Genomic DNA, 26,555 nt, shown 5'->3' on the forward strand with positions numbered 1-26,555 from the left:
TGCAAAACACTAATTCCTAGGCTTCTCAACTCGCTCGCTGATTTCCCCATAGTTTTTAATAACCTGCTTCATTCCATTCTGGAGAATTGCGCCGTCTGCCGCGCTAAGTGACCAGGTTGCACCCATTGAGAACCATCTCTCAAGTAAGTCAAGTCGCCCTCCGATACCACCAATTCCAACAGGCTTTCCGTGCTTGTTGGCAGCGTTGATGATCTTGGTAACCGCATTCAAGTAGAGGGGATCATCATACTTTCCTGGGATCCCCAGATCAGTGCACAAATCATTTGAGCCAACCAGAACACCATCGACACCATCCACGGCGAAAATTTCTTCTGCCAGATCAACGGCACCGGGAGTTTCGATCATAGGGATCAACATCGTTTGGGCATTCAAAGCCTCGTTCTGCTTGAGAGTCGGAACGTGTTGGAAGTTGAATAAGGGTTGGTTATTTGTACATCCTCGTGCACCCAGAGGAGCATACTTGGCATGATGTACGAGGTCCTTGACTTCTTGAATGTTTTCGATATGAGGAATGACAACTGCCGCCGCACCAGCATCTAAAATACGGCTGACATGCCAATGAGACTTGGATGGTGATCGGACCACAGGAGCAACGCCAACGTAGTTGCATGCGAGGATGAGTTGGGCCACGGAACGCATGTCCAAAGCGGAGTGTTCCATGTCGATAAATACAGCGTGGAAACCGGCCATCTTAGCCATCATCGCGATCTCATTGCCAGTAACATGTTTGATAGATAAGAGCGGGGTGATTTGACCGTTCAAGATTCTCGTACGAAATGGATTCGAAACGGTAAGAGGTGATTCTCCAATAGAACCCATGATGGTTGAAAAGGCTTGAAAGAGCTAAGATGGTACAATGTAATATCTCGGATTTTAATAATGAAATCAGGAACCCCAAGAATAATCTAGCGTAAATCAAGGTGTTCTATTTATTGTTATATGACATTGTAGAATGTGGCGGATTTTCCCCGATGCTGACGGGAATTATCCGACAGCCATCGCTGACTTTGACGACTTCGGAGCTCCGAAAAAACCACTTGAAAGTAACTTGCCGATATCACAATTTCACTCGGGACTTGATCTTTCTCTTCTACCGGTTTCTCCGGCTAAACGATTAGAGGTCATCATGTTGAGTCACTATGCCAGTCGGGCTTGAATGTAAAGTACCGAATGTAAGTTTAACACCCCTCAGCTTGCTCGCATTCTGGAGGCTTTTTAACTACCTCTTGTCATCAGAAAATTTCCCCCGCATTCTAGTTCTGCCATGTGGGCATAGCAGGGGCTTGTTCTGAATCTCAATTGTGGTTGCGGGATCCATGCTAGGCCATTCGGAGCCACAATTCCAACGAACTAGCTACCGGTTGGCAGAAAGAAAAGCCAAGCTGATTTCCAATGTATGACAGAAGAGCTTTTGGAAATATTATAGTAAATTGATGTTATGAGTACACAAGTTTTCCATTGTCTACATCTGACTATCAGTTGTTTCCTCTCTTCTTTTGTAATCCAATATTATTTTCAGGCTCATCTTTTGGAATTTAATTAGTTCCATGTGCCGGCCGCGCAAAAAAGCCACATCAGTCAATCTTTTTCCTCGGGGATATCATATCATAAGCATTCTGAAAGACAATTTTTCTTCTTTTCTCATCAGCAAATATGGTTCCCAATCCTTCATCAAGTCGTTTCATGAGGGACTTGGCAAGGGGGGCCGGGGTGTACGGATAATCACTGCCGTACAGAAGCCTTGATGAGTCCACCAACCGTAGCATACCATGTATCTGGTCAGGAAAAGGAACTCCTGCAAGATCTATGAAGCAGTGCTTTTGTAAAAGCTGCTTAATGTCGTCTTCTGTGACCTGTTTCCCAAGCAGGAACCCCGAGAACTCAGCAATGCGTGCGGCGAGAGGGGGAAAAGCAGCACCACAGTGACAAATGATATATGTAACTCGCGGGAAACTAGAAATTGTTCCGGAAGTTATAAGGCTAGTCAAAGCACGCGTTGTGTCAAACATGAACTCCATTACTGGACTGGGCACCCCATGAATTGGGGTTATAGTCTCCACAGTGCCATTGTTGGCATTTTGGATGTTGCAGCTAGTTGGATGAAAAAAGACAATCGTAGCCCGTTTGTTCAGTTTCTCGAAAATTGGTCGCAGTCGCTCATCTCCTGGATATACCCCATGGGAATTGGTCAAGATTTGAAACCCAATTGCACCTAGATTGTCAAGAGCGTAGTCGATCTCGGCTAATGAACCATCCACATCGGGGAGAGGCAACGAAGCAAAGAATAAAAAGTATTCCTTATTTTCAGCACAGATTCTAGAGATATCCTCGTTGACTTGGCGCGTCAACCGTCGCGCTTCTGCATTATTGCCAGGAGTAAGATGTGTACCAGGCGACGACATGCTCAATACGGCTTTTCTGATGTTCAAGCTTTTCATCATCTGGATGTGTGTTTCTGCATTCCATTCCTTGAGAACCGTCAGAACTCAACTTAGACAGGGTTATTTTATTCGGTCTCGACCTACCGGGATCGCTGGCATTCCATCGGGATGGCCCCTCCCAGCGAAATCATTACGGAGACAATATTCGCGATAAGCCGGTGGCACACAATGCGCATGGACATCGATTCTCTCCATTGGCGACATGCTATAGATAATTCGGAAGGGATGAAGAAAAATTACCACAGGAATTTGCGGAGGAGGTGGTGGGTGCAGAAAATAGTTCCCGCAAATCCTCCCTTGTGAGACGTCACAGTGGACAGACACGTCTCCGCATCTCATAGGTAGCAATGCATGAAAGTGTACGAGATGGCGGGGTCTATCCTATCCCCTTGCATGTTCTGCCGGTGTAGGCGCAAATGAAATCAAACCAAACACTCATCATGATCCGCACTATTCGTCAACCAATACTAATCCATAGATTCAGTTTATTCAGACGGGGCAAGGTCGTTCTATAATTCAGACATGCAAGTAATTGATTATAATTCATAGCCGCTCATATGGAATCAGTCGTCGGGATATCAATTGGCTGATCAATATGTCCACGAGCCACGAGCAATCGAGTCTGAATAAGTTTGAGGAATCGATATGTGTTGTCTAATATGGGAGTTTGCACGCCTTTCTTTCGAGCCACACGCAGAGCATTTCCCAGTATTACTTCAATTTCCACCGGGTTTCCCTTATCAACATCAACAAGCATGCTTGGGCGAAAAGATAACTCAATCGGCGTTGCATTGACCATTTCTTCCACAATATCCTTTCCAAGATCGTAGCCATCGGCTGCGGCGATTGCCGCCATTTCAGCCATACCTGGTCTAATCAGGCTATATTCACCTCCAGATCGTCGTATGGCAGCATTGTCGAGTTGGGTGATAGCGCACATCGTGTTGAATATACCATTCCAAAGCGCTTTTCTCCACCGATAGTGGATAATATCGTCCACAATTATAGCATGCTCGATACCATTCCCGTTATACGCCGATGCGAAGTCTTCCAGCTTTCGCCGTTCGTATTGTTTATCCAGACGGTCATTATGGAACACGCCCAGGTGAAAACGGTCAGGATCATCATGGACGACATGGCCATTCTTTTCATGGGCACCGATATAACTCGGACCAGATAGAACGGCGTTTTTAGGAAATGCATTGATTATCGGAGGCTCGATGTAAATCCCATTCTGTAGCAAAACAATGGCCGTGTGGCCAGGCGTCACACTGGGCGCGATTATCTCTGCAACATTCATGATTTCGGGTATCGTTTTCATCGTTACAACGACATAGTCAAATGGAGTTTCCGAACTGGTGGTGGGAACTTTATTGACCACTATCTTTTGTATTAGCAAGCCCAAAAATGAATGGGGAGAAGTTTGCTAACAATTCGTAGGTCGCCAACCCGAAAGTTTCCCATGGTCAACAGACTCTATATCAAATCCATGCTTCATCACCGTTTCATAGTTCGAACGGAGTACGGCAGTTACACATGCCATACCAGATCGTTCAAGTGCAACAGATGCCATCGTACCGACCCCACCGGCGCCAACTACGAGAACCCTGCGCTTTGGTTGATGGTTCGAATCGATCATGATTGCCTGAATTGACTGCTAATACTCGTTGTTCTTGATGTAATTTGACTGGAATTCTAGATCTTGAGTGATATGCTTAAGAAATTGACGAGGAAAATCTCCTTCTCCCCCGCACCAAAGCCCGCTGCTATTATTATTATGTAAGTCCATTTGGATAGTTAACTAGTATCAACTCAACAATTTCCATCCAACTCGAAGTAAGATCTAATTAGTGGTAGGTTGCCAATCCACGCCAGTACTGATGGCTTGATATATTCTAGGATCTATAGATCAGTTTCTGCTAGGCGCTAGTATTTGATGGACAGGGCCAATGCAATTATCATCTGCTAGTGACAAATGTTGTCGCTAGAATTTGTGAAATTTATTGTGACAGGTGGGAGCTACTTATGAATATAAACTAGGTACAAGGAGAAATCGCGGGTTTGTACTTCAGGAATACTACTGTTGATTGAATTCTAAACCTCGGCCGTAATGGAATTTCATCTGGATACTGAGATATCAAGAAAGTGTTTAGATCGTGACACCAGATACTATTGAAATCTAGATGCAACTACATATCACTAGTACCAGTTTATCGCAGATACTTCCACCCGAGACTCCAAAGGCTTGAGCTATCCCAGTGGTCCGGTCAACAAATGAAATTCCGTTGTATAGTAACTCCCTTGAGGAATGATTCCCTACAAACAGTTGCCGAATGTTAGAGCGCACTGGCCCTTGCTCATCGTTTAGCAAGCCCGAGCGAGTGAGGCATCTGTCACCAAACTGAGGAGATGAATAGGCAGCTAATCTTTAATTTCACTTGATGATAAAGTCAGACAAGTGATTGAGTTTGTTCATTATTGGACTCGTGGCAATCTATCCCCGCCCAAAAGTCAACGATGCATTATGGGATGTCAGTTCTAGTCATGACGCAGGCAGTAGTTTTCTTAGTTCTCAGGGGCAAAAATTGCTACAAAATCCAAGCGATATGGAGGTAGCGGGATAAAGTCCGCTTGTAAACAGTAATTGGTCCAAATGCTCCCTCTAAATTTACTATCCAGCCGAATGATAAGCGGGGGAGGAGTCGATCAGCGAAGCCCTTCAAACTTCGCCAAGCCGGCCTCTTTCAAGGATTCTGATTCGATGGAAGCTATCATGATGCTTGTTTCCCCACACTTTGTCCTTTCACCACAGGAGATAACGTGGTTTACTTCACCAGTACATTGTAGGACCTCAGGCAGGTCTTCTCCGCACCGATGGCTCCCCGAAGATCAAGCTTGTTCTTTAAGTACTTGCTGATGCCAGCCTTAAATTAAGATAATCTGCACCTCCTGAATCAAAACCAAGTTCCAATCGCTATACAAGTGACGATTTCTCTTTCTACTTTATCTGTTCCAGCTTGATCTCAGGCATGGTGAACACGAATGACCACGATCATGATGAGGCCTTTTGGGCTCCAGGCACAGTCTTTCTAGAAGATGGTATACAAGAGACGTCCCTCTGAGCAGCTTTACAGGCTTCTAGGCGTAATTCACACTGACTTTCATCTCAGTCCACCGTACCAGAGACCAGCTGGTTCTATTTCCTACTCCCACTGCCGACCCGAATGACCCCCTTAATTGGTCAACGGCGCGTAAAGCCCTCAACTTTACGCTGGTCAGTTTCTTCGTTCTTTGGACTTTCGTTCAGCTCGATATCGGTTTCACTGCATGGGGTCCAATGGAGTCTGAACTCGGTTTCTCCGTCGATATTCTCAACGCTGGTGCTGCTGTTAACTATGGAGGACTGGCTATTGGATGCTTTTTCTTCATTCCTCTTGTCCACAAGTACGGTCGACGACCTATCTATATCTTTAGTTCGGCCCTTCAATTTGCTTCATGTGTTTGGCAGGCCCAAACATATACAGTCGGCAACTTCATTGGTGCGAATTTGATCTCGGGGTTAGGTGGTGCGATCAGTGAAATTGTCGTTCAGATCACTGTGGCCGACATGTTCTTCGTGCATCAGCATGCTACCATGAACGGCTGGTTCGTGATCTTTCAGTCTGCAGGTGCGTTCCTAGGTCCTGTCGCATCGGGGTATATTGTTGAATCCCAGGGATGGCGATGGATGTGGTGGTGGTGTGTTATTTTCTTTGGAATCACTTTGGTCTGTGTCATCTTCCTCTTCGAGGAGTCAAAGTTCGTACCCGTTCTCGACGGCCAAAATGTCATCTCAGCACCACAGGATAGCAAGACAGCTACTACTGAAGATGGCAAGGAGAGCAATGCCGTGAATGACATGAAAAGAGCAGTCTCAGATCCTGGAACAGCCCAGGTGACAACAAATTCCGAGATCAAACCTAAAACCTATTGGCAGAGAATGGCCTTGATCACGAAGACCGATGAGTCTCTCTGGCCACACTTCTACAACCCAATTGTGACACTTTTTACTTACCCAGCAGTGACATATGCCGCTATTACCTATGGTTCTACGCTGGCTTGGTTCGCAATTATGACTTCTCTTCAAGCATCGTACATGCTCTTGCCCCCTTACAACTTCGATGCGATTGGAGTCGGCTTAATGAATGTTGCTCCTTTTGTTGGGGCTGTTCTGGGCTTCCCTTGTGGTGGTTATTTGAGCGATAAGTCCATTCTTTGGTTGTCGAAGAAAAACGGCGGTATTTATGAACCCGAGATGCGTCTCTGGCTTGCACTTCCCGTTGCTATACTAGGACCTGCATCAATCTTGATGTTTGGGCTCGGACTTGCTTATGTAGGATGTTTCCATTGTTACCGGAACGATGCGTTTACTAACATGTCGATAGGGTGTCCACTGGGCTCTTCTTGCTGTGGGTTTTGGTGTTTATGGTTTTACGCTGGCCGCCATAAGTGGCATTTCGCTGTCATACCTCATGGACTGCTATCAGGATGTATGTTTTCGCTGTCTTTTTCTATCAAGGGGTTTCTTCGATGATTTTTACTAACGCAGACGTGGAACATAGGTTATCGGAGATGCTCTAGTCGGCGTTATATTCATGAGAAACATCATTTCCGTGATTGTTCTTTTCGTTCTGACACCATGGGCGGACGGCATGGGCCTACAGAACCTCCATGTAATCTGCGCAGTTGTTGCTTTCCTGGTCTACCTGATCCCAGTGCCTCTCCTTATCTGGGGAAAGCAAGCAAGACTCAGAACCTCGCCAAGCTACAAGAGATTGGCAGCTACTCATGTCAGCCACCGGATAGTCTAGATGTCAACTTAATATTATTTCTTCCGGAACAAGAAACATATCGAGTCGAATTCAACTTGCTTACCTTGTCATTACTTCTGAGACCACATGAACCGGCCAACTGTAGACTTTGTATCGTTTTCTTCCCCGCAAATGGCTTATCTCGTCCCTAAACTGCATTGGGTATAGCCCAGCCACTTGCACGAAACAGTCAGGTCCATGCGAGGCTTATCGTCGAGCCTTTCTTTCTCCGCATTCAACACGAAACCCATCAGTACTACTTCCTGTCATGGATTGATCCTATTGCAATCCCTAGTAGGAAGCTCTCTCGTTTGAGTGGCACTCTATTATCCAGAACGACTCAATTATCCATTGGCAGTCTGCTCTTCAATCTCCATATTGTCATTGACAAAGGTATTTCTTCTACAATAGACACGTTGATGGAATGAATTGTGATGCCTATGATTTCAGTGATATAGAGCGCCCGAGTAACGCGATGCTCTCAAGCGCCACCATTGACACAACGTCTCTGCGGATCCACGATGGCAGATAACAGTCCTGCAAAGCGAGCTTGTGACCAGTGTCATAGTCTGAAGGAGAAATGCCGACGACCCGACATAAATTCCGCCTGTGAACGATGTTCGCGGCTACAGCTAACTTGTGTAACTAGAAGACAAGCCATTTAAACAGGCCGGAAACCACGAAGTCTGCAGAAGCTGTCCTATACCCTTCCTAGTTCGACATACCTATGTTTGAAGACCCGTAACGGTTATATATCATCACCTCGGGAGATACTCTCTTTGCCGAGTCCATATGATGGAGGGTTGGCGACCAATTCAGCATTATTTCCTACACTCGATGAATGGGAACGACATTTTCTGACCCTAATGAAGGACACCCTGTCTCCCTCACCACTCGACAAATTCCTTGTTGGCTCAAGCTTTCATGAATCTCATCACGTAGCTTTCATACGGAGCTTCATCGGACCTAGTCGAGCACTCAAGCACGCTACTGTCGCCTGCGCGGCAGTCCTCCTCGGAGAAGGGAATGATGAATATGCAAAGGCCAGCGCAGAAATCGGCCACAAACGTGCTGCTCTCGCGGTTTCATCACTTCGGTCATTCAAAATACTCAACGAACAAGACCTTGCCACGGCCTTGTTCCTCGGTGTCGCAATGGTAACATTTGCAATGCATGTAGCTGATGGCCAACCACTTTTGATTTCGCATCATACTTTGAATCTTGTGAGACCGCAAATACAAAATGTTTATGCGATGGAATCCACTATAGTTGATTACTGGATGTGCTTGGTGAGCACTGAACTCTTTGATTGTCTGCTTCGATCAGAGATTCCCAGTATAAGAATCGATCCCAGCAGACGACATCGTGTGGTTGATCGTTATCTTGGTGTTAGTTCGTCGATATTTACACACTTTTACGACATCTGTTCGGCTGCGCAATCTCTCAAACAAGCCTCCATAGCAACAGTTGTGAAAATAGCGAGCCATCTAGATACCATACGGACCGCAGTAGATCAGTGGCAGCCTTCACCTCCATTGGGCTTTCTTGATCAATATACACAAACTGAAGTCGTGAGTATGCTCTCTCAGGCGAAGATATTCCGCTTAGCAGCCCTGCTTATTATCCACCGTTTACGCTACCCCTTCGGAGAACAAGATCGAGAGGCTTCTGTTCTATCTTGGGCGATCATATCAGAGTTCGATACGGCGCTTCAATTCACCCGGCGTTCTGTTCCGTGCACGATGCTCGCATATCTTGCTGCGTGTTTCGAGATCATGGATCCCCATGCCCAAAATATCGCACTCGAAAAGAGCCAGGATATTATCACCTTCTCCAAAGTGTCGCGCCTCAAGTTCCAGACTACATTGAAGTCCGTTTGGGCGGTTAGAGACAGTAGGCGTCATTTTCACTGGTTTGAAATTAGCCAGTACGTGTCATTAGGAACAGCTTGCAAATGATTGTGGCTCTCGGACCCTTTTTTCGTACGCTCTAGACCATCTAGAGTCTATTATCACATTTTTGATAAACTATCACGAGTGAACAATCAGAGCACCATAGCCAAACCCTATGGGCTAACAATACTGATTCGACTGAATCTACTATACTCAAGAATATGGTGAAACACAAAATCTTAGTTCCCCACCCTCGGGGCATCTGCCCATCTCAAACGTTAAAAGATGTGTGGATCGGATTCCACCCACGTATGCACTCAAGACCTAAATCGGAAGTAGATCTACTCACGCCATTTCCTTTGGCTTTCGAGAACGTGCGGGTTCAGTGATAGCACCACTTTTTGCCCTATCGTTTTATCCGTAGCATCCATCAACGCTAAACGCCGACGTATTGGTCCCAATTAGAATCTACTACCGGTGATAGAAATACCGGGGCTTGCTTATCAGGGCTGTTGACTTGCATGAAGCGGTGAACACTTGAGGTGGTTGAAACAGCTTCGTGGACAGCGCGAACCATGTGAAGCTTTCAATTATCTTGCTTGCAAGGCAGATCATCAATGTCATTCTCGTAATCAATAGAATCTCACTGCAAAGCGGTCGTAGCACCTCGCACAACCGAACACGACCGAAAACTCGGGCTCTGAGCGAAGTTCCAGCATTAATATGTCTGGCTCTCACACGCCAGAAACCTCTGTCAATGCGTAGAGGCAATCAGTTACCCATTTGCTACTGGAAAACAAGTTTTTGGATGAAGTTATTGGCTGAGAATGGTTCACACTGCAGGGGTGGACCTTGCCATGCAGGTTACACAAACATGGACCCCCCTCACCTTAGCTGCAGAAATCTGCATGTGGCCAGTTCTAGGGCTTGTCAATGGTTCGAACGAGCTCCGGTATCTTCAACAAGCACATTTGAGTATCTTGGTATGGGTATAAGCTCCTTGGCTATATATTGCGTCGAAAGCTGCACCATGATCGTCTGTCTGAATGGGTCCCTGATTCATGCATATTTGCCAGTCCCGACTTCCGGGTTTCTAAATTTGATATCAGATATTTTGAAGTATACCAGTCTCGTCCATTATTAGCAATCATCATGATATGGAAGTATTATGATGGAAAGATTCTTTTTGTCACCGGAGGGACGGGGTTTATTGGGACAACGCTACTCTACCGGCTCTTAAGTCAAGCAGCCCCAGAGCATATTTATGTACTCTGTCGAGGTGGATATGAGTCAGTCATGCGTGTGCAAAAATACTGATTAAGTGACATTTTACTGATCTACCCATACCTATAGGAGAGCAAAAACGAAATGGAGCGAGATGCTAACCGCTCCAGTCGCTGAAGTTTTAATACAGAGCAAACGCATGACGATTCTTGATGGCGAACTGGGAGACACTGCAACCATGGATCTTACCGATGAAATCCTTCAAATGTTGAAACGCAAGGTTCAGATTTTCATCCACGCTGCATCCTCTATAACGCTGAACAATTCCCTCCGTGAATTGGATTATACTGTTATTGCACCCACAATATGCCTCGTTCAGTATGCGCTGAAGTTCGCGAACTTGGAAAAATTCGTCTTTCTGTCAACAGCTTATGTGAACGCGCATCTATGGACGACAAGTAAATCATCAGATGTTGCTGTGGAAGAACGAATATATTCCCTTGGTCGTGAGGATGAGAATCCTCTGGAAACAGCACCGAATGTATATCGAGAGCTACAAAAAACCGGCACTACGGAAGAATATGAAAGCCATGACTTCCCATGGCCATATGCCTATGCTAAACATCTGACAGAGCGGCTCGTTCTCAATAAAGCCGCATTGAAAAATGCATCGGACAAGATTCTCATCATCCGACCTTCTGTTGTTGGACCCGCCGACCAATTTCCATATCACGGCTTCACGACTTCATATTCTACTCCATCAACGGCCTGCGCGGCGGCTTATGCATTACATCCAGGGAGAAAGATAAATCTAGCCACGAGATGCGAGAACCCCGACAAAGAAGCAACCATTGATGAAGTTCCCGTGGATGTTGTCGCTGAACGGCTTCTGGTGCACGTAGCTCTTGGTTCAAGTGGATGTGTCCATGCAGTCAGCGGGGAGAAAGGAAGACTGCGTATTGAGGATTGGTGGGAAGCATTCAAGAAAGAACGACGTTGGCCTTGGAATGTCAAGCCTGTATGGATATCAGAGGACTGGCATTCATCCAATCTGCATCACGTTGCGAAAAGTTTGAAAATCATCGGAACCTCATTTGCATTTTCGGAGGAAAAAACCGATATCGTTGCTGAAAAGCTCAATCAAGATGACCTTAGACTCTATGCGGATCGATCGAAGCCGTATTCATTGATCCATCGAAGACATCATATTCATCATCTTGCTCGACAGATGGCCAAAAAGAGCAGATTACCTGCATGTGCGGTCGGAATTCTACTACGGAAGGGAAAGCCGCATACTTCTAGGGCAGTCGTTAGTGAGAAATGAACCGAGATCATGAAAAAAAGGAGTTTTTGAGGTAAGATTGTATGTGAGTCGAATGAAGAATTTGAAGCATCAAGAAATGTATGCCCTGGTGCCAGCCAGTACAAATGTGTAAACGGCCAACTGAATTTTGAATAAGTCTGTTTTCCTATTTATTATCATACATTCAGCATGGAGATAAATTAAATAACAATCCAACAATCTTGTATTATTATCGCAAATCTTGTAGAAATGTAAAAGCGACAATCTGATACGCCGCAAAGTATAAAATGCAGACGCACGGGCCACATCGCGGGGAACCGAAATTCCTTTTTTTTTGCCCCTCCAAACCAGCCAACTTTTCCAACAAACCAATACATACACCACTCACCATGGCCCCAACGGCGTGTTTCAACTGTAAGGAGGCGCGCGCTGTTATAATTCGACCGAAGAATAGGCACAAGTTATGTCGAGCATGTTTTATCGAAATTTTCGAAACCGAAGTACACGAAACGATCACCGGCGCGAAACTCTTTTATCCCGGCGAGCGAGTCGCGATCGGAGCCAGCGGTGGTAAAGATAGTACTGTTCTTGCGGCAGTATTGAAAACTTTGAACGAGAGGTATAATTATGGACTGGATTTATGTCTACTTTCCATCGATGAGGGTATTCGTGGGTACCGTGATGATAGTTTGGAGACGGTGAAGCGCAATGCTCAGCAGTATGATATGCCGTTGACAATCGTGGGATATGGTGAACTATACGGATGGACTATGGATCAGGTTGTTGAGCAGATTGGTAAGAAGGGAAATTGCACATATTGCGGTGTCTTTAGACGACAAGCGCTTGATCGAGGATCGGCTCGTTTGAATATTCAACACGTTGTTACGGGACATAATGCAGACGATGTTGCTGAGACTGTCATGATGAATTTGCTTCGTGGTGATCTGCCTCGTCTATCCCGTGGAACGAGTATTGTGACTGCCTCTGGTGGTTCGGATATCAAGCGAAGCAAACCGTTGAAGTACGCATACGAAAAGGAAATCGTGCTTTACGCCCACCATCGCCAACTCGATTACTTCACCACCGAATGTATCTACTCACCTGAGGCATTCCGTGGAAGCGCTCGTACACTGGTCAAAGATCTCGAGAAGATACGCCCTAGCTCCATTTTGGATATTGTCAAGAGTGGCGAGGACATGGCCGCTCTTGTTCCACGAGACACAACGCAGAATGGGAAATCTGCCAGTTCGACCGCTGCAGTGGAGGAAGAATCTGCCGGTGGATGCGGCAGCCAAAATGGTCGATCGAGTGGTGGCGAAATGGCAGCCATGGAAAAACAGTTGACCGAGAATGAGGCTGCCCAATCCAACGAGACGGAGATCCGTCTTCCCCAAAATAATGGTGCCAAACATTTCAAGCCCATTAAGAGCCAGACTTTGGGTCATTGTGAACGATGCGGCTATATTTCTAGCCAGAAGGTTTGCAAGGCATGCACTCTGCTGGAGGGGCTGAATCGCAACCGGCCTAAGACCGCCATCGAAGTAGGTGTAGAAGATGAGGAAGGAAGTTCGACATTGATGCGCCAGATGGAACGCACTCAGTTGACCAACAGCTGAAATATATGCCGAGACTGATGCATTCGAAAAATGCTCTCCTTCAGCCCCATTCTCTTCCGGTCCAAATAGGAAGCACAGTACACAAATCAAGAGCGGCGCTAGAGCTTCTGGCTTTGAAAACCTCGTTCTGAATGGGCAGAGCTTGATGTCCAACAGGAGAGGCTCTCATAAAATGGAAGTGCCCCGTGGAAACTACATCAGGGCAAGCTCTTTACCAGCGACTAGATCGCCCGAACTTACTATGGCCTGCGACTGGTTTAAAAAGGTCTTCGCCAGTTCGCATTAAACAAGCATATCTGCATAACCGACAACAGACCAAGCAGGAACATCAGCAAAATAAGATATGGACATACCCAATGCCTCGGTGTCTAAAATTTGTGTACAAAATTGATATGAAATAGTATACAATTCCAGGGTATCCACACCCTCTTTTCCTGCAGATTGACCATCTTCATTCTATCCCGTAATCCTCGCATGATATCCCTCAGATCTCATCTCATCCCTGGATGAACTTCCATCCATAATTCCCCATCTCCAAGTACCGTAAAAAGCTTAGCAAAGCTTATTCAGATTTCTTCCCATCCTCCCCCTCATAAAGCTCCGGCAAATCCATTCCAACCCGTCGTGCAGTAAGACGAATCCGCTCCTCCTCATCCAAGTTCATGCCGGGATTATATCGTTCCAACAGGGCAGAATAAGTCCGTTGAGCCCGAGCATACTGCGCCAATTGTTCCGCCTCCTGTAGACGAAGAGAGAGCTCCTCGTTTGTGCCCGGTGTAGAGAATGGAATCGCGTCCGAGCCACTGCTGGTTCCTGCTATTGAGGAGGAGGGTGAGGATGTGTTGGTTGTTGAGGCGGTTTGCGGCTCGGAGCGGAAGAGGGATTGGAGGCGGGCGTGGATTGGAGAGGGGGTTGTTTTTGAGCGTTTGGGGAGTTCGCGGAGGAGGGCGCGGTAGGTGCTTCGCGCTTGGTTTGTGAGTTGTTGGGCCATTTTGATGGGTGATTTGTTTGATGGTCGAGTGGTGGTGGTTCGTGAGTTGAGGTCTTCCATTGTAGGAGACGGAGCACGTGACCGGTATCATACAACTTTTGAACACTTATAGCTACGGTGTTCGGACTGCAACAATCGAGAAAGGTTTTTTTTTTTTTCTTGACTAAAGTTTTGATTTACAAGAGTATAATTCAAGTTTGAACTTATAGTCCATATATACTGGGTATGATTATTCTGTGTCTCGACAATCGACTTCAGCACCCATCAACGCACTCCTATGTACAAAATTCGTAGGGAGACATTTTAAACTTCGTGATTCAAAGCATCACATCATCCATGATGTGGAACTAGCTTCGAGGCATGGTGAAGCAAATCAAAGAATAGTTATCAATCATAGCAAGCGTTTCAACATGACAAGGGGGTATGGCGGACAAAAGATCAAGGTTTGATAGACATGGTTTAGCAAGATGTATGGAGGGTATCCCCTTATGAAAGGATCACGGAGACCTTCATTATGCGCGTAGCCAGCCAAATTTCTTTCGATTAGGCTCGCTGCCAGTGGACGGCTCAACTTGAAGACTGCGAGCATACAGGGCCTATCTTGGTCAGAAGGTGTCTATATAAAGATATGATATGATGATCAATGCTTACCTCTTCGTCACCTGACAGCTTTGCGTCAAGAATCATGCGTTCGATATCGTCGAACTTCTGAGCCTGAGGATGGGGCATCTTTTGGCTTCGTTGGATACCAAGGACAACTTCCCCCATAACCTCGAATTTCTTCCAGTTAATTCGCGACTTGTTTTCTCCAACAAAGGTTTTATTGCCTTCTTCCGCGGAAACCAAGTCACGGCGGTGCAGGGGGAGGAAAGGAATGCGTTCCGTAAAGGAGTTGTCCCATGCCAGACGATAGGCAAAGTAGCTTCGTTGCGTACCCATCAAGATGACCAGGCGCATAAAGTCCTTCTGACTTTGTATTGGGATCAATTCCCGCGTTTGTACCAGACGATGGACTGGAGTTCCATTAATTCCGGCAATGAGTGCACCCAGAGAATTATAGTTGTTTTGGCGGCGTAGCTTAACCGCAATCGTCATGAATTTCTCCAAGCATCTCGCTCTGTGCTTGGGTTTGTCACGAAGAAGGATCATACTTGCGACGAAGAACGCAAGGTGGTTGAACTGTCGAATCATCCGATTGACGTTCTGCAGGCTCTTTACCTTGTCCTTGTCGACACCAGATATGCTGACATGGCGCACCAGATCTCGTGGGCCAAATGAGTTATACATGATCCAATCAATACGGGTCAACTCTCGCGCAAAATCTTCGTCCGGCGTCTCCATAAAATATCGCCACTGAATTTTTGTGAGTATGGTTCGAGAACTGAGTTCGAGCCGAAGGGCTTCCTTCTGGGAAGCTTCCACGGTCAAGAGTGAGAATGATTGGTTTGCCGTCGAGGAGGGTTTGTCGTTATTAGAGGAGATAGATAGTGTTCCTGAGAGGCGTGATGTAGAGTCGTGTGGGCCATCACTGAGATCCAAGTTACTCATGCTGTAGATGGGGTCTTCTTCCTCCTCGTCGTGTTCATCGTCATCATACGTGCCCGTCTGGAACGGGGCTGGCGAGCTCCGTCCCGAGTTATCCAAGAATGTCTCCGTAAGACCGGAATCGTCACCATCTCCGTCGCTGAATACCCAACCCATATCATCATCTTCAGCATTGGTATCCAAGAAAGAGCTAATCTCTTTTGCTGCAAACATGTAAAAATGGCTCTTTTCGAGATTAGCCACGAAGTCATTGATGCGTTTGCGTGTTTTTGGGTGGGCAAAATCGCCGGCATAATCGGAGGCCCAAAGTGAAATCACGTTAAGCAGTCGCAGCTGGTCTGCCATGCGGGCAAGCTGATCAGTATTATTGGCTTCGTTCTTCTCAAACCTCGTGATCAAGGCACTGAGAAGTACTCCCGGCGAAGCGAACTTGCGATAAAGACACAAGAAGATAGACACGAATTTGGAGTCGTTTTTAGACATGGGCTCTGCGACAAGACGGTCGACAAGCTCGTCAAAGCTAAACCCAGAATCCGCACTCGAATTGCTCTCACTGCTGGGCTTTGGACGCACAACATTATCTGGGGGCATAGTCTGCCCATTATCGATTTCGTCCTCCATGTTCAGAAAGCTATTGAAGGCGTCAGGACCCCCACTCTGGGTCCAGGCAGATGGAGTGCGTTGATGATGATTTTCCTTTGGAGGGGAGATGTCTCCCTGTGCGGATGGTCGACGCGGGTTCAATCGCGCGCCAGATGGCGGGGTGAGCGGTCGCACCGGTTGTGAATTACTCCTGGCATTTCGCGAAAAACTGGAAGCATGCTGTTGCGCCAGATTGGAAGGGGTTGTCGGGTCGCTGGGTAAACGGTGACCGCCGTTCCCATCGACTCGATCGGAGACCGACGATATTGAGCCGCCAGCGGCTCCAGTCAAGACAGCGGTGGGAGTGGATGAATTGGTACGAGCGTGATTGTACTGGCCGTGGGGTGGAGTAGGTTGGAAGGACTTGGTTGTCGTCCGCGGCGGGGCGGGGGAAGCAGAAGGATTAGGATTACGGTCAGACGAAGCGGCAAGGTCTGGGCGAATAAGAGCCGGTTAGCAATTGGTTCAGAAGTCAGTGGAACGCCACGAATTTAGTATTCGAAGGGCCCTTGACTTTCTCTCCTCTCCTTTCTTTCCTTTTCGCATTCACTCGTTTGGGGCTCCTCTGTCGATCGGTGGGCTCTGACAGAAGGGGCAAAAAAGGTAGCGAAATGCTAGTAGTGCCGTGACCCACTTTGGACCCAGCAGGGTACAAGGCAGGGGTTCATGGCTGACAATCCCCTTCTTTTTTGGGGCTGCTGGTGCTGCTGCCCGTCTCCCATTGTGCCCAAAGTACAAGGGATTGGAAGGAAAGGAGGACATCATGGGGTCATGCTCACCTCTTCGATGTGAGATCACGTCTCGTAAGACTAAAGCAATGCACATCTGTTGCGATCGGGATGACTCGGGCGAGGTTCGGTAGATCTCGTGTCGCTCATGAACCATGGCCAGTTGACTGTCTTCGGGTTGCAAATCACATTTGCAGGCCACTAGGTAGAGAGGTAGAGAGGTGGGTGGTGCATCAAGGGCATCTGATTCAACTGAGGTCAGACAGACACAATATTAATGAAAACAAAAAGTCCAAAAGATAGGGTCAGAGCACAAAGCAACACAGGGAATTGTTCTGCATGATGAGAGAGAGAGAAAGAGAGAGAGATCAGTTCAAAAGGGAGACTATGCTTCACAACATACCGATGAGTTCTCTAGAATCATCAAAACTAGCGGATCGAGTAGCATCATGAAGCAGCAAGACACCATCGATCATTGGAGGTGCCGAATCTTTCTCTAATTGCGGCCAAACAATCACATTATTCTCATCGACAAAAACTTGCCGTAGATCAACCTCGAGCAAACGAACCATATAAACCGAACCATCCAATGACATCTTCTTCTTTGTGGACAAGGACGACGGGGTAACCTTCATATCCAAGGCACATTTTATAAAACTCGTTTTGCCCGCATTATCCTCGCCAACTACGGCGATAGTCACTTCTGGAGGACTAGATTTGACAGATCCCTGCAGGACAAGAAACCATTTCTCAAGTTAGTAATCAAATGATCGCAATTGCATATGTAGATGGGTTGCTGCACGAAATTGAATCTGGGACAAAACACAAAACTCCACGCACCTCGTCTCCGGGTTGCCGAGAGTGAGACCGCTTCGACATATTGTTGCTCTCGCCTGGAGATGCTTCATCCTCTTCCATGAGGGGATTTCCGACATTCGGGGCTGACCTGCGGCTTGGATCTAATTTGTATAATCCACCTGCAGGAGCCGAGGACGTTCGACTGCCCATCCCGGGTCGCTGCGGAGGTATTCGGTCACTCAAGGCTCGCTCTCGGCGAGCTTGTGAGGACATGGAAGGCTGTAGGATAAGTCTGAACGACTTGGCGTGGAAGAGGTGGATTGGGTTGTGAAGGGTGAGATCGGGGGAGGCGTATTTCGTTATTCGGTTATTGCATTGGAGCGGGTAGCCATAAAAGTAGCATATCCATCATTTCCAGGAGACTTGAAGCATTTCCCCCCAAAAAAAAAAGAGTTCGGTCGCAAAAGAAACAAGAATAGAGCAAATAATCCCCAGCAAATGTCTACCACAGGTTAACCAGGGCAAGCTCGTTATACACGAAGTGGTTGAGATGGAGAATGAGGGTCGAATCTGGGGAATTGACGAGGGGAGGGGAGGGAGAAGAGTTGTTGCGGTCCTTCGGAGATAAAAATGAGGCAAAGACGGAGGATGAACCGTGGAAACAAAACCGTGGGAAGTGGGAACCCGCGCTGTCACAAAGAAGGGAGAAAACGATACTCTTTAAATTGAAACAGAATATTCCTGTAGAGAAAAAATGAGATAAAAATGAGAAGTCTAAATAATAATAAAATAAATTTAAAATTGAGAAAGAAGAAAAAGATAGATCACAGCGGAATCCTAGCTTCAGCTTCCGGGCTCTTGAAAGTCTGCGCTTTTTTTTTTTTTGATTTTGGTTGAACTCGCGACTTTTCATTGGGAGTTCACCTACACCTGTATGGAGTACTGTAGTTAAGTGCTTTACAAGATCTCACAAACACCCATCGCTATTCGTGGAGATTCCTGAACAAGCTGAGCTGAGATGGGGCTACCTTTTGGATTTTTTTTTTTTCGTATTTTCGTATTTTCGTTTATTCTTATTTGTTCCTTTTGCTTTTCCTCACCCTATTCCACAATTATACATACAAATCCTGACACCTGGCACTTCTGCGGCTAGAGATCCCCTTGCCACCTCGACCCCCCCCCCGCGAAGAACTGCATTCCACTACGGCTGTATGGCTGTATGGCTGCAGAGCTGTATACTGGGTCCAGTACCACTTCCGAATCTTATCCGACTAGGCAGGTGGATCAGTCAGGTCAATCCCGAAAACAAAATCAGCCCTGATATACACTCCGCGGTGCTATGCTAAATGTATTTGGGTCCCGGGCAAGTACTACGCAACCGAGGCCTCGGGTCTCCCAGTGGGTGCACCGATGGAGTCGATGAAAGGGGAGGGGTTTAAGGGGGGACGGATCTGTCTGGACCTTTTTTTTTTTCTTTTTTTGGTTCGCGGGGCTCAAGATGAGAATAAAAACGGGATCAAGGGATCGACTATACCAAATTGACTCGCACGGTCTGGAAACTCGACCAGTCCGATTCATGTATGTGTCGTATCATGGACCACATCCACACAGCATGACATACCCATCTTTCAGATACAGCATGCGTACTCCGTACTCTGTATATGATTCTGGGCTGATATTATTCGAAGGCTCCGGGGTGCGTTCATGCTGTGTTTATGCGATGCTCGTGCTGGGTCTGAGAGGTCTTGTCTCCCCCGCGGTAATGCCAGCTCCTGCAGCTCTGTTAGTATTGTAGAAGCTGTCAATCGACCAATCCCACCACGCATCCACCTCTCAGTGCCTCGATTGGACATCGCCTTAGAAGGGTCGATGGTGAAGTTCACTCTCTTGGAGTGAACCATTGCGAGCCACTATCCCAAATTGTCCCGCGTGATACATATCCACCCAGTGAATCCACTGGTCCATGTAAGTAACATGCCATGCAATTACTGTAAACTGTAAAGAGTTAGGCGGAAGATGATGCATGTTTCTTTCTCAGACATTAATTGAGTGGATCTTGAGGCGACGTCTCAGCCTCCCAATCTGCCACCAAATACTGTCACGCTAATATTCCCTCATGTGAAGAATTATCAAATCAAAACAAATCAGAGACTGCATTGACAAGATTCCCCTTTGAGACATTATTGTTAAACCAAACTAGTAGTCTACTCGTGTCAGATTCTAGAGACTGGTCAGTTCCTCAATACTAGAGTAACTAATACGAATCTTTTCGAGTCATTCTGTTCGAACTAGTGAAGCCCGAAAATGGGGCATTCTTACCATTTACGAAATAGAATTCGTAGGGAGCAAAAGGAATGTTGTCGTCTTCGCGTTAAACAACACATCAACTCATCTATCTCTCGTTGAGTGAGGCTTGAGTATGCAACTTCGTGAAACTCCGATTTTCTGAAACGAAGCCCGGTATCTATTTCGATCGCGATGATCTCGATCAGTTTCATCGTCAAACGTTTGATCGTTCCCATTCTTTTTTCAGTGTTTGCTCCACCTGTTTCATCTCAAACTCAGCCCTGCGCCAAACTCAGCTACTATAGGACATTCATAACTACTTGCCAAAAATTGATGCAACTCAAGACTCTCTTTCTCTCTCTCTCTCTCTCTCTCTCGCAATCTACAATTTCGACTCTACTCAAAAATACAAATGAAGATCATAATTGGTAACTTTGCTCGCTATTAATCCATTACTTCCATGCGTATCTGTATGCTGTACCCTATTCATTGTCCCGCAATGACCTGCCGAATCAACCAAACGCCATACCATATGCTCAAATGACAAATTCAAACCCCTTAACTGGTCCGCTATGCCCTTATTCCGACTGGCTATGATTGACCAAGTTCAAAAATTGTACAAAGGCCTCTGCAGCAACTCCAGTCTCATATCCCTCCTCATAATCCTGTCGGAACTTTTTCACTCGGCCCATGCCACGGTTGAAGCCTTTCTCAGAAGTCCATGGCCCACGACTGCGACGAGTTGGTGCTCGCCCCCCCTCTACCATTGAAACGACCCCTGGATGGAGGCGTATACCACTCCACCCATTCACCTTCGAGTGTGGACTTGTATATGTCGTGCAGTTGGTTGCGGAGTTTGGGATATCGTCGGAAGAGTTCTGTCACTTCTGGTGAGGTTGCAATTGAACCAGGTGTTGATTTATCATTCTTGGATTCAGTAGCAGTTATTTGTTCGTTTTGAGAAACCCCGTTTGCTAAGGGTTGTTCGGCGTTGTTTGGCGTAGATGATTCATGCGCTTCATTGGTAGCCTGTGGCTTAGGGGCACAGTAAATCTTATGGGATTGTGTGCATGCAAGAGAGCAGCTTTAACAGAAAGCAAACCAGGTCAGCAGCTGTTTAGGGTCACAGGGTGTACGAATATATTCCACATACCTCATCAACGCGCAGGTCGGACAACGATACTTGGATGGTTCCGAAGAACACACTTCACATGAACCGGGCATTTTGCTCGACAACTCAGGAGGCTATCAGTTGATACCAGCTCTTCATTATTCAGAAAGAAACTTGATCGGCTCGCTGGAGAGAGAAATGCAAAATGCTTCTTTTGTAAAGCTCCCAAGCTTCCGGACCCGCAACGATAAAAAAAATAGTTGGATTCTGCCTCAGGCGGATACTCCACCGATCGCGATTTCCCAAGTCGTGCACGTGACTTTCTTCTATTAGAAGAACCCTGGTATATCAGAAATCTAAGATAATTTACTACATAATTATCTAGAGATCGAACTAACAGGAGAACACTGAACAGTAGACGAAATGATTGATTTACATCGTGGATGTATGTATTCAACCACGTACCATGTCGTTAGGTCGACCGGCGAGAATCACGTGAAGCTCGACCATCCGAAAATCGATTCCCTAGGCACTATGTATTCTATATGCTCCACTCCTACGCTCGCTTCCCAGATTATGATACATCCCTCTAGTAGCACATCTTTTGTTGCTCGAGAACTTTTTTTTCTCGCTTCATTTACAGCTTGATGTGCCAAGAAGCGAGGTGGAAACCACCCTATGCAGCTAAGACAGCCAGGGGTCCCGCTTAGCTCCAGTACATAGAACATGGGTGGACCTCCATATAAATCAAAAGGCTGCAATACGTGTCGACGACGGAAAGTCAAGGTAATTCCTATTTTCCAATCGAAGCTATACGATATTCTAATTTTCACAGTGCGATGAGACCAAGCCTGAATGCATACGTTGCTTGAAGAATAGCCATATATGCGAGGGCTATCAGAGGAACCATGTCTTTGTTCATAATTCTCATGGGAAGAGTAGCATGGCAACCGCGGTTCATCGGCCTAGAAACTCAAAGCTTGAGAAGGATACAAAGACAAGAGAAGATAGATCTGACTCGTCTACATCTGACTCTGTATCATGTACCTTCTCTCAATTCGACAACAGATCTTCGATTCGAGCTCAGTTCGTAGCGAGCTTCATTGATGTATTCGCGCCCGGTTCCACGGCTCAATATGGAAATGCTTATGCGGGAAATTACCTTCAAGATATGTTTCCTACTTTCGTGGGGAATAGCCCGGTTCTTGACAAGGCTGTGACAGCTTTGAGCTCGGCATTCCTCGCGAAACGAAATAGTGATCTAAGGCTACTCTCTTACAGTACAGGCCTATATGGAGAGGCTATTAAAATAGTGCAGAATCGGATTGGAAGCCGACTTAAATGTGGTCAAGATGAGCTATTCGCTACTGTTATTTTCCAACTGTATGAGGTTCGTATACACTTACTGATCCAATCGTTTGCAATATATTGACAGTGATAACAGTTGATCAATTCCTCGCCACTTGGATTCAAAGCGTGGCTGGCCCATGTTCAAGGGAGTAATGCTATCTTAGCACAGTATGAGAGCAGCAACTCTCCAAGTTTGCTTGAGCATCTTTTTTGCCGTCAGTTAAAATTCGTCACGGTACGTCTTGATCACTTCGTGAACAAAGGGTCCAATTGTTGTCTAACCCCGATTCAGGTCTGTGATGCTATCGGAATGCGCAAGTCGGTTCATAGATATAGCCCTTTCTGGCAAAAACAGGCCTCAGGAAGTCCCTGGCACCAGCCGATTGATGATATCCTTGACCTTTTAGTTGAGTGCTCTATACTTATGGAGCGAACTGACCAATTGATCCAAACTGGCAATCCAAATCGACAAACAGATAAAGACACCGGAGAGCTGCTACTCTGTGACTGTCTTGCATTTAGAGATGAACTTGACGTCGGCTTTTGTAAAATGCAAGAAAAACTTGAGGCACCATGGTGTTCTACAAAACAATCCTCGTTTTGGAGTGAGCTGGATGATTCTATTGCTTATGATATCTTCGTCGATGCAATTGAATACCCTTCTCTAGCATGTGCAGAGTCACATCTGCTATACTGGACAATCTTCATCCTTCTCTACCCCGTCCTCGACCAACTGCTCATCTTCCTTGGCCACTCCCGAAGCAGTCTATCCTTCACCCTTTGGGATGTCCCATTATCCAGCAAGGCCGATCGCAAAAATGCGACATGGACCGCAGATATTCCAGAAGATCTGATCGAAGTCGCGGAACACTATGCGAATCTCATCTGTCGTTCGGCAAAGTTCCTGGTGCAGCCAGATAATAAAGCTCTGGGTGCACAGATATTTCTCGCGCCTTTCAGTCAGGCCACGCAATTCTATCGTAGCATTATGGCAACCGAGAAGCATCGATGGTGTCAGATGGTTTTTATGCAATTGCCGAAATTAGGATTTGGCATTGCCCCCTTCTTAAGAGATTTGTTTTGGCCAAAATATGAGGCTGCTACGGGGAAACGGACGCCATCTCCGGAGAATCGTACTATTGAATACGAATCTCCTCCGTATATACATTAAAGGGTTCAAAAGGGAATAGAAGAATCCGAATTTTAGATAAACCATACATAAATACAATACATCTTGTAGGCATACAGAACTCCCTCGCCAATAGTAAATGTACAAAGTCATCCAAGTATCCACTCGGCCCGATTCATCCGATATTCGCCAGTCGCAGCCGCGCATTTGTCATCTCTCTGTGACCAGTCACCTGACCGGGCAATTGCGTCAGAAGCGAAATGCGGCGCTTCCTCAACTTTTTCCTCGGCATACACAGACACCTTTTTCTTTTTTTGACAAGATACCCTGAACAAACTAAAATCAAATATGTCAATGAGCTCAACATCTACCACCATGTTCCGCCGCGTACTACTCGGCGCCCGTCTGGGTTCCGTTTCTGAAGCCTGCGGCCGAACCATGAGGCCGGCAGCATTCGCTCCGTCTCGGAGTGTGTCTAGCGCCGCTAGACTGCCTACTCTCACGGCGTCGGAGACTCGTCGACGACCAACGGTACGACCGCATCAGCAGTCTGTTGCATCAAGTGGTGTCAACGCGCTCTCCCCGACTAGCAAGCGCACTATCTTCATCCAGACGGAAAACACACCGAATCCCGACGTAAGTTTAATTGTGACAAATGCAGCCTTCATTTGCCTCTCTTCCTCATATTCTAACTTGTAACAGGCCCTTAAATTCATTCCAAACCACCGCGTCATTCCAGAGGAAATCTCCTCTTCTTTCCTCGAATACCTAAGCCCTCGTTCAACCCTCGCACCACCCCATCCCTCCCCCTTGGCCGCAAAGCTACTCGACGTGGAGGGCGTGACTTCCGTGTTCTACGGCCCGGAATTCATCACCGTCACCAAGTCTGGCGATGTGAACTGGGCGCACATCAAGCCAGAAGTCTTCAGTCTCATCACACAGGCCGTAACCTCAGGCGAGACGATTGTGTCGGTTGTTGAATCTGACGGTACCGACGGTGCGCAGGAATTTGAGGAGGATTCGCTTTCTTACAATGAGGATGATGATGAGGTTGTCAGTATGATTAAGGAACTTCTGGAAACCCGCATTCGACCCGCTATCCAGGAGGACGGTGGTGATATTGAACTCCGTGGATTCGAGGATGGTATTGTTAAGCTTAAGTTGCGCGGTGCGTGCCGAACTTGCGATTCCAGCACTGTTACCTTGAAGAATGGTATTGAGTCGATGCTGATGCATTATGTGAGTTTTCCCCCTTCCCTTCTCCGGCCTTTCCTTGTCGGTACAGATTGCTGATTCGAGATATCTTGCAGATTGAGGAGGTCCAAGGCGTTGAGCAGGTTCTGGATCAAGAGGAGGCGATCTCGATGCATGAATTTGCTCGGTTTGAGGAGAAGTTGCGACAGCAAAAGGGTGCCGCCGCAACGGCTAGCAGCCCGTTGGACAGTGCGCCTTAAATTCTATTTGATTGTTGATGCATGGGAATACGATCGTCTGCGGGATCGTGGGATACCTGGTAGATAGAGAGTCTTGTAGATAGCAAAATTGTACATTAATCTAGCGAGTTATCTGACTTGTTTTGCGATGAACTATATCACTAGTAGTTAGAAATTTCATCGTTAGGTGAAAATTATTATTGGTATATGATATTAAGAGATCACACTCCTGTCAATCGGTCAAGGTAGTATTTTTTTTGACCATCTCGGGGAGAATTGCCATCCATGGATGGTCTAGAGTGTGGAGTTGAAGATGAGAGGATGAGAAGGCTGGGTTGGTTGCGGGGATGGGCTGCAGCAAGTTGAGGGGCGTCGGGCTAGGCGATCTTCGCTCGGGCCATGTGAAGTTTGAGTTGACAGTCCTATTGAATGCTACAGTACTCAATAAAATGAACATGTTATATCACTTGGTACACTGGTATATTGCTCAGGGCCTTGTGATTGTTCTGGACTATGATGTCAAGCAGTGAAATCGATATGAAGCTAGATTTCTTTGTATGCCTATACGGTATTAGGTCATGTCTGCAATACATCCATAGATTGTATGTATGGATGTATGAGTTCAAGCGGGGTGGCGGGGCACTGCATTCGCTTGTTAGTCTCCACCGAGTCCACCGAGCCCACTCTCAGCCACCAGACGATGGTCTTCTAGGTCCGGGTCCTTTTGTCATGAATCAAGTTAGGAGAGGAGTGGAGGGAGATGAGATAGGCCGGGAGGCTCGGAGAGGCGAATCATTTGACTTTGGACCGTGGATGATATCTTGTGTCTTTGTCTTCCGTCCACCAGATACTAACCATCTAGCATAAGTAATCCTATCTGGTATAACTACTATCTGTGGCACGATGGTGGTCTGATGTATACATTAATTCGTCTATGTACAGTATGTAACTAGTTTTGAGTAGTTATACGTATACCTATAGTTACTTAAGATAGTTACTACCATATGGTCAGTATCCAAAAAACTCTTTACTAATTACAGGTGAATGATAAGAATGAGCAAACCTCGGTACCATGATGCTCAAGAGCTAGTGGACTCTTTAACATGCATCCAAGCTCTCCCCGCAAAAGCAGGATCGGCCTGGAGATCCCATTGGGCCATCCCCCACATGTCATTCCGGGGTAATTGTATCACTT

The 26,555-nt window shown here is 46.5% G+C and overlaps 11 protein-coding genes across 11 annotated transcripts; 6 read left to right on the top strand and 5 right to left on the bottom strand.

Annotated features, from left to right (window-relative positions):
• Positions 1–9: 9 nt before the first annotated feature.
• Positions 10–840, bottom strand: N7469_006360 (HpcH/HpaI aldolase family protein; the record flags this gene model as incomplete). The annotated part of the gene is made up of 1 exon (XM_056645278.1): positions 10–840. The coding sequence occupies one exon, from the start codon at positions 838–840 to the stop codon at positions 10–12; it is 831 nt and encodes a 276-aa protein (XP_056500516.1).
• A 755-nt stretch (positions 841–1,595) lies between these two features.
• Positions 1,596–2,657, bottom strand: N7469_006361 (amidohydrolase family protein; the record flags this gene model as incomplete). Its single annotated transcript, XM_056645279.1, has 2 exons — positions 1,596–2,489; positions 2,547–2,657. 2 exons carry the CDS (start codon positions 2,655–2,657, stop codon positions 1,596–1,598), a joined length of 1,005 nt encoding a protein of 334 aa, XP_056500517.1.
• A 358-nt stretch (positions 2,658–3,015) lies between these two features.
• On the bottom strand, positions 3,016–4,101 carry N7469_006362 (ketopantoate reductase family protein; the record flags this gene model as incomplete). The annotated part of the gene is made up of 2 exons (XM_056645280.1): positions 3,016–3,842; positions 3,894–4,101. The coding sequence occupies 2 exons, from the start codon at positions 4,099–4,101 to the stop codon at positions 3,016–3,018; spliced, it is 1,035 nt and encodes a 344-aa protein (XP_056500518.1).
• A 1,390-nt stretch (positions 4,102–5,491) lies between these two features.
• On the top strand, positions 5,492–7,312 carry N7469_006363 (uncharacterized protein; the record flags this gene model as incomplete). Its single annotated transcript, XM_056645281.1, has 4 exons — positions 5,492–5,561; positions 5,633–6,834; positions 6,887–6,991; positions 7,064–7,312. The coding sequence occupies 4 exons, from the start codon at positions 5,492–5,494 to the stop codon at positions 7,310–7,312; spliced, it is 1,626 nt and encodes a 541-aa protein (XP_056500519.1).
• Positions 7,313–8,178: 866 nt separating this feature from the next.
• On the top strand, positions 8,179–9,270 carry N7469_006364 (uncharacterized protein; the record flags this gene model as incomplete). Its single annotated transcript, XM_056645282.1, has 1 exon — positions 8,179–9,270. One exon carries the CDS (start codon positions 8,179–8,181, stop codon positions 9,268–9,270), a length of 1,092 nt encoding a protein of 363 aa, XP_056500520.1.
• Positions 9,271–10,356: 1,086 nt separating this feature from the next.
• On the top strand, positions 10,357–11,752 carry N7469_006365 (Male sterility NAD-binding; the record flags this gene model as incomplete). The annotated part of the gene is made up of 2 exons (XM_056645283.1): positions 10,357–10,493; positions 10,558–11,752. The coding sequence occupies 2 exons, from the start codon at positions 10,357–10,359 to the stop codon at positions 11,750–11,752; spliced, it is 1,332 nt and encodes a 443-aa protein (XP_056500521.1).
• Positions 11,753–12,120: 368 nt separating this feature from the next.
• N7469_006366 (putative PP-loop ATPase superfamily protein) lies at positions 12,121–13,347 on the top strand (the record flags this gene model as incomplete). The annotated part of the gene is made up of 1 exon (XM_056645284.1): positions 12,121–13,347. The coding sequence occupies one exon, from the start codon at positions 12,121–12,123 to the stop codon at positions 13,345–13,347; it is 1,227 nt and encodes a 408-aa protein (XP_056500522.1).
• Positions 13,348–13,909: 562 nt separating this feature from the next.
• N7469_006367 (putative Ras guanyl-nucleotide exchange factor RasGEF) lies at positions 13,910–18,324 on the bottom strand (the record flags this gene model as incomplete). The annotated part of the gene is made up of 5 exons (XM_056645285.1): positions 13,910–14,391; positions 15,001–16,959; positions 17,305–17,496; positions 17,657–17,981; positions 18,094–18,324. 5 exons carry the CDS (start codon positions 18,322–18,324, stop codon positions 13,910–13,912), a joined length of 3,189 nt encoding a protein of 1,062 aa, XP_056500523.1.
• A 2,591-nt stretch (positions 18,325–20,915) lies between these two features.
• N7469_006368 (uncharacterized protein) lies at positions 20,916–21,561 on the bottom strand (the record flags this gene model as incomplete). The annotated part of the gene is made up of 3 exons (XM_056645286.1): positions 20,916–21,115; positions 21,150–21,421; positions 21,491–21,561. 3 exons carry the CDS (start codon positions 21,559–21,561, stop codon positions 20,916–20,918), a joined length of 543 nt encoding a protein of 180 aa, XP_056500524.1.
• Positions 21,562–22,174: 613 nt separating this feature from the next.
• On the top strand, positions 22,175–23,969 carry N7469_006369 (Zn(II)2Cys6 transcription factor domain-containing protein; the record flags this gene model as incomplete). Its single annotated transcript, XM_056645287.1, has 4 exons — positions 22,175–22,234; positions 22,284–22,838; positions 22,893–23,033; positions 23,091–23,969. 4 exons carry the CDS (start codon positions 22,175–22,177, stop codon positions 23,967–23,969), a joined length of 1,635 nt encoding a protein of 544 aa, XP_056500525.1.
• Positions 23,970–24,275: 306 nt separating this feature from the next.
• Positions 24,276–25,381, top strand: N7469_006370 (NifU family protein; the record flags this gene model as incomplete). The annotated part of the gene is made up of 3 exons (XM_056645288.1): positions 24,276–24,563; positions 24,630–25,166; positions 25,238–25,381. 3 exons carry the CDS (start codon positions 24,276–24,278, stop codon positions 25,379–25,381), a joined length of 969 nt encoding a protein of 322 aa, XP_056500526.1.
• Between the last annotated feature and the right edge of the window lie 1,174 nt (positions 25,382–26,555).

Source organism: Penicillium citrinum (genome assembly GCF_028827155.1).
Source record: "Penicillium citrinum strain IBT 23319 chromosome Unknown utg000005l:1.0-1900146.0:1.0-1900348.0, whole genome shotgun sequence".
Lineage (NCBI taxonomy): Eukaryota > Fungi > Ascomycota > Eurotiomycetes > Eurotiales > Aspergillaceae > Penicillium > Penicillium citrinum.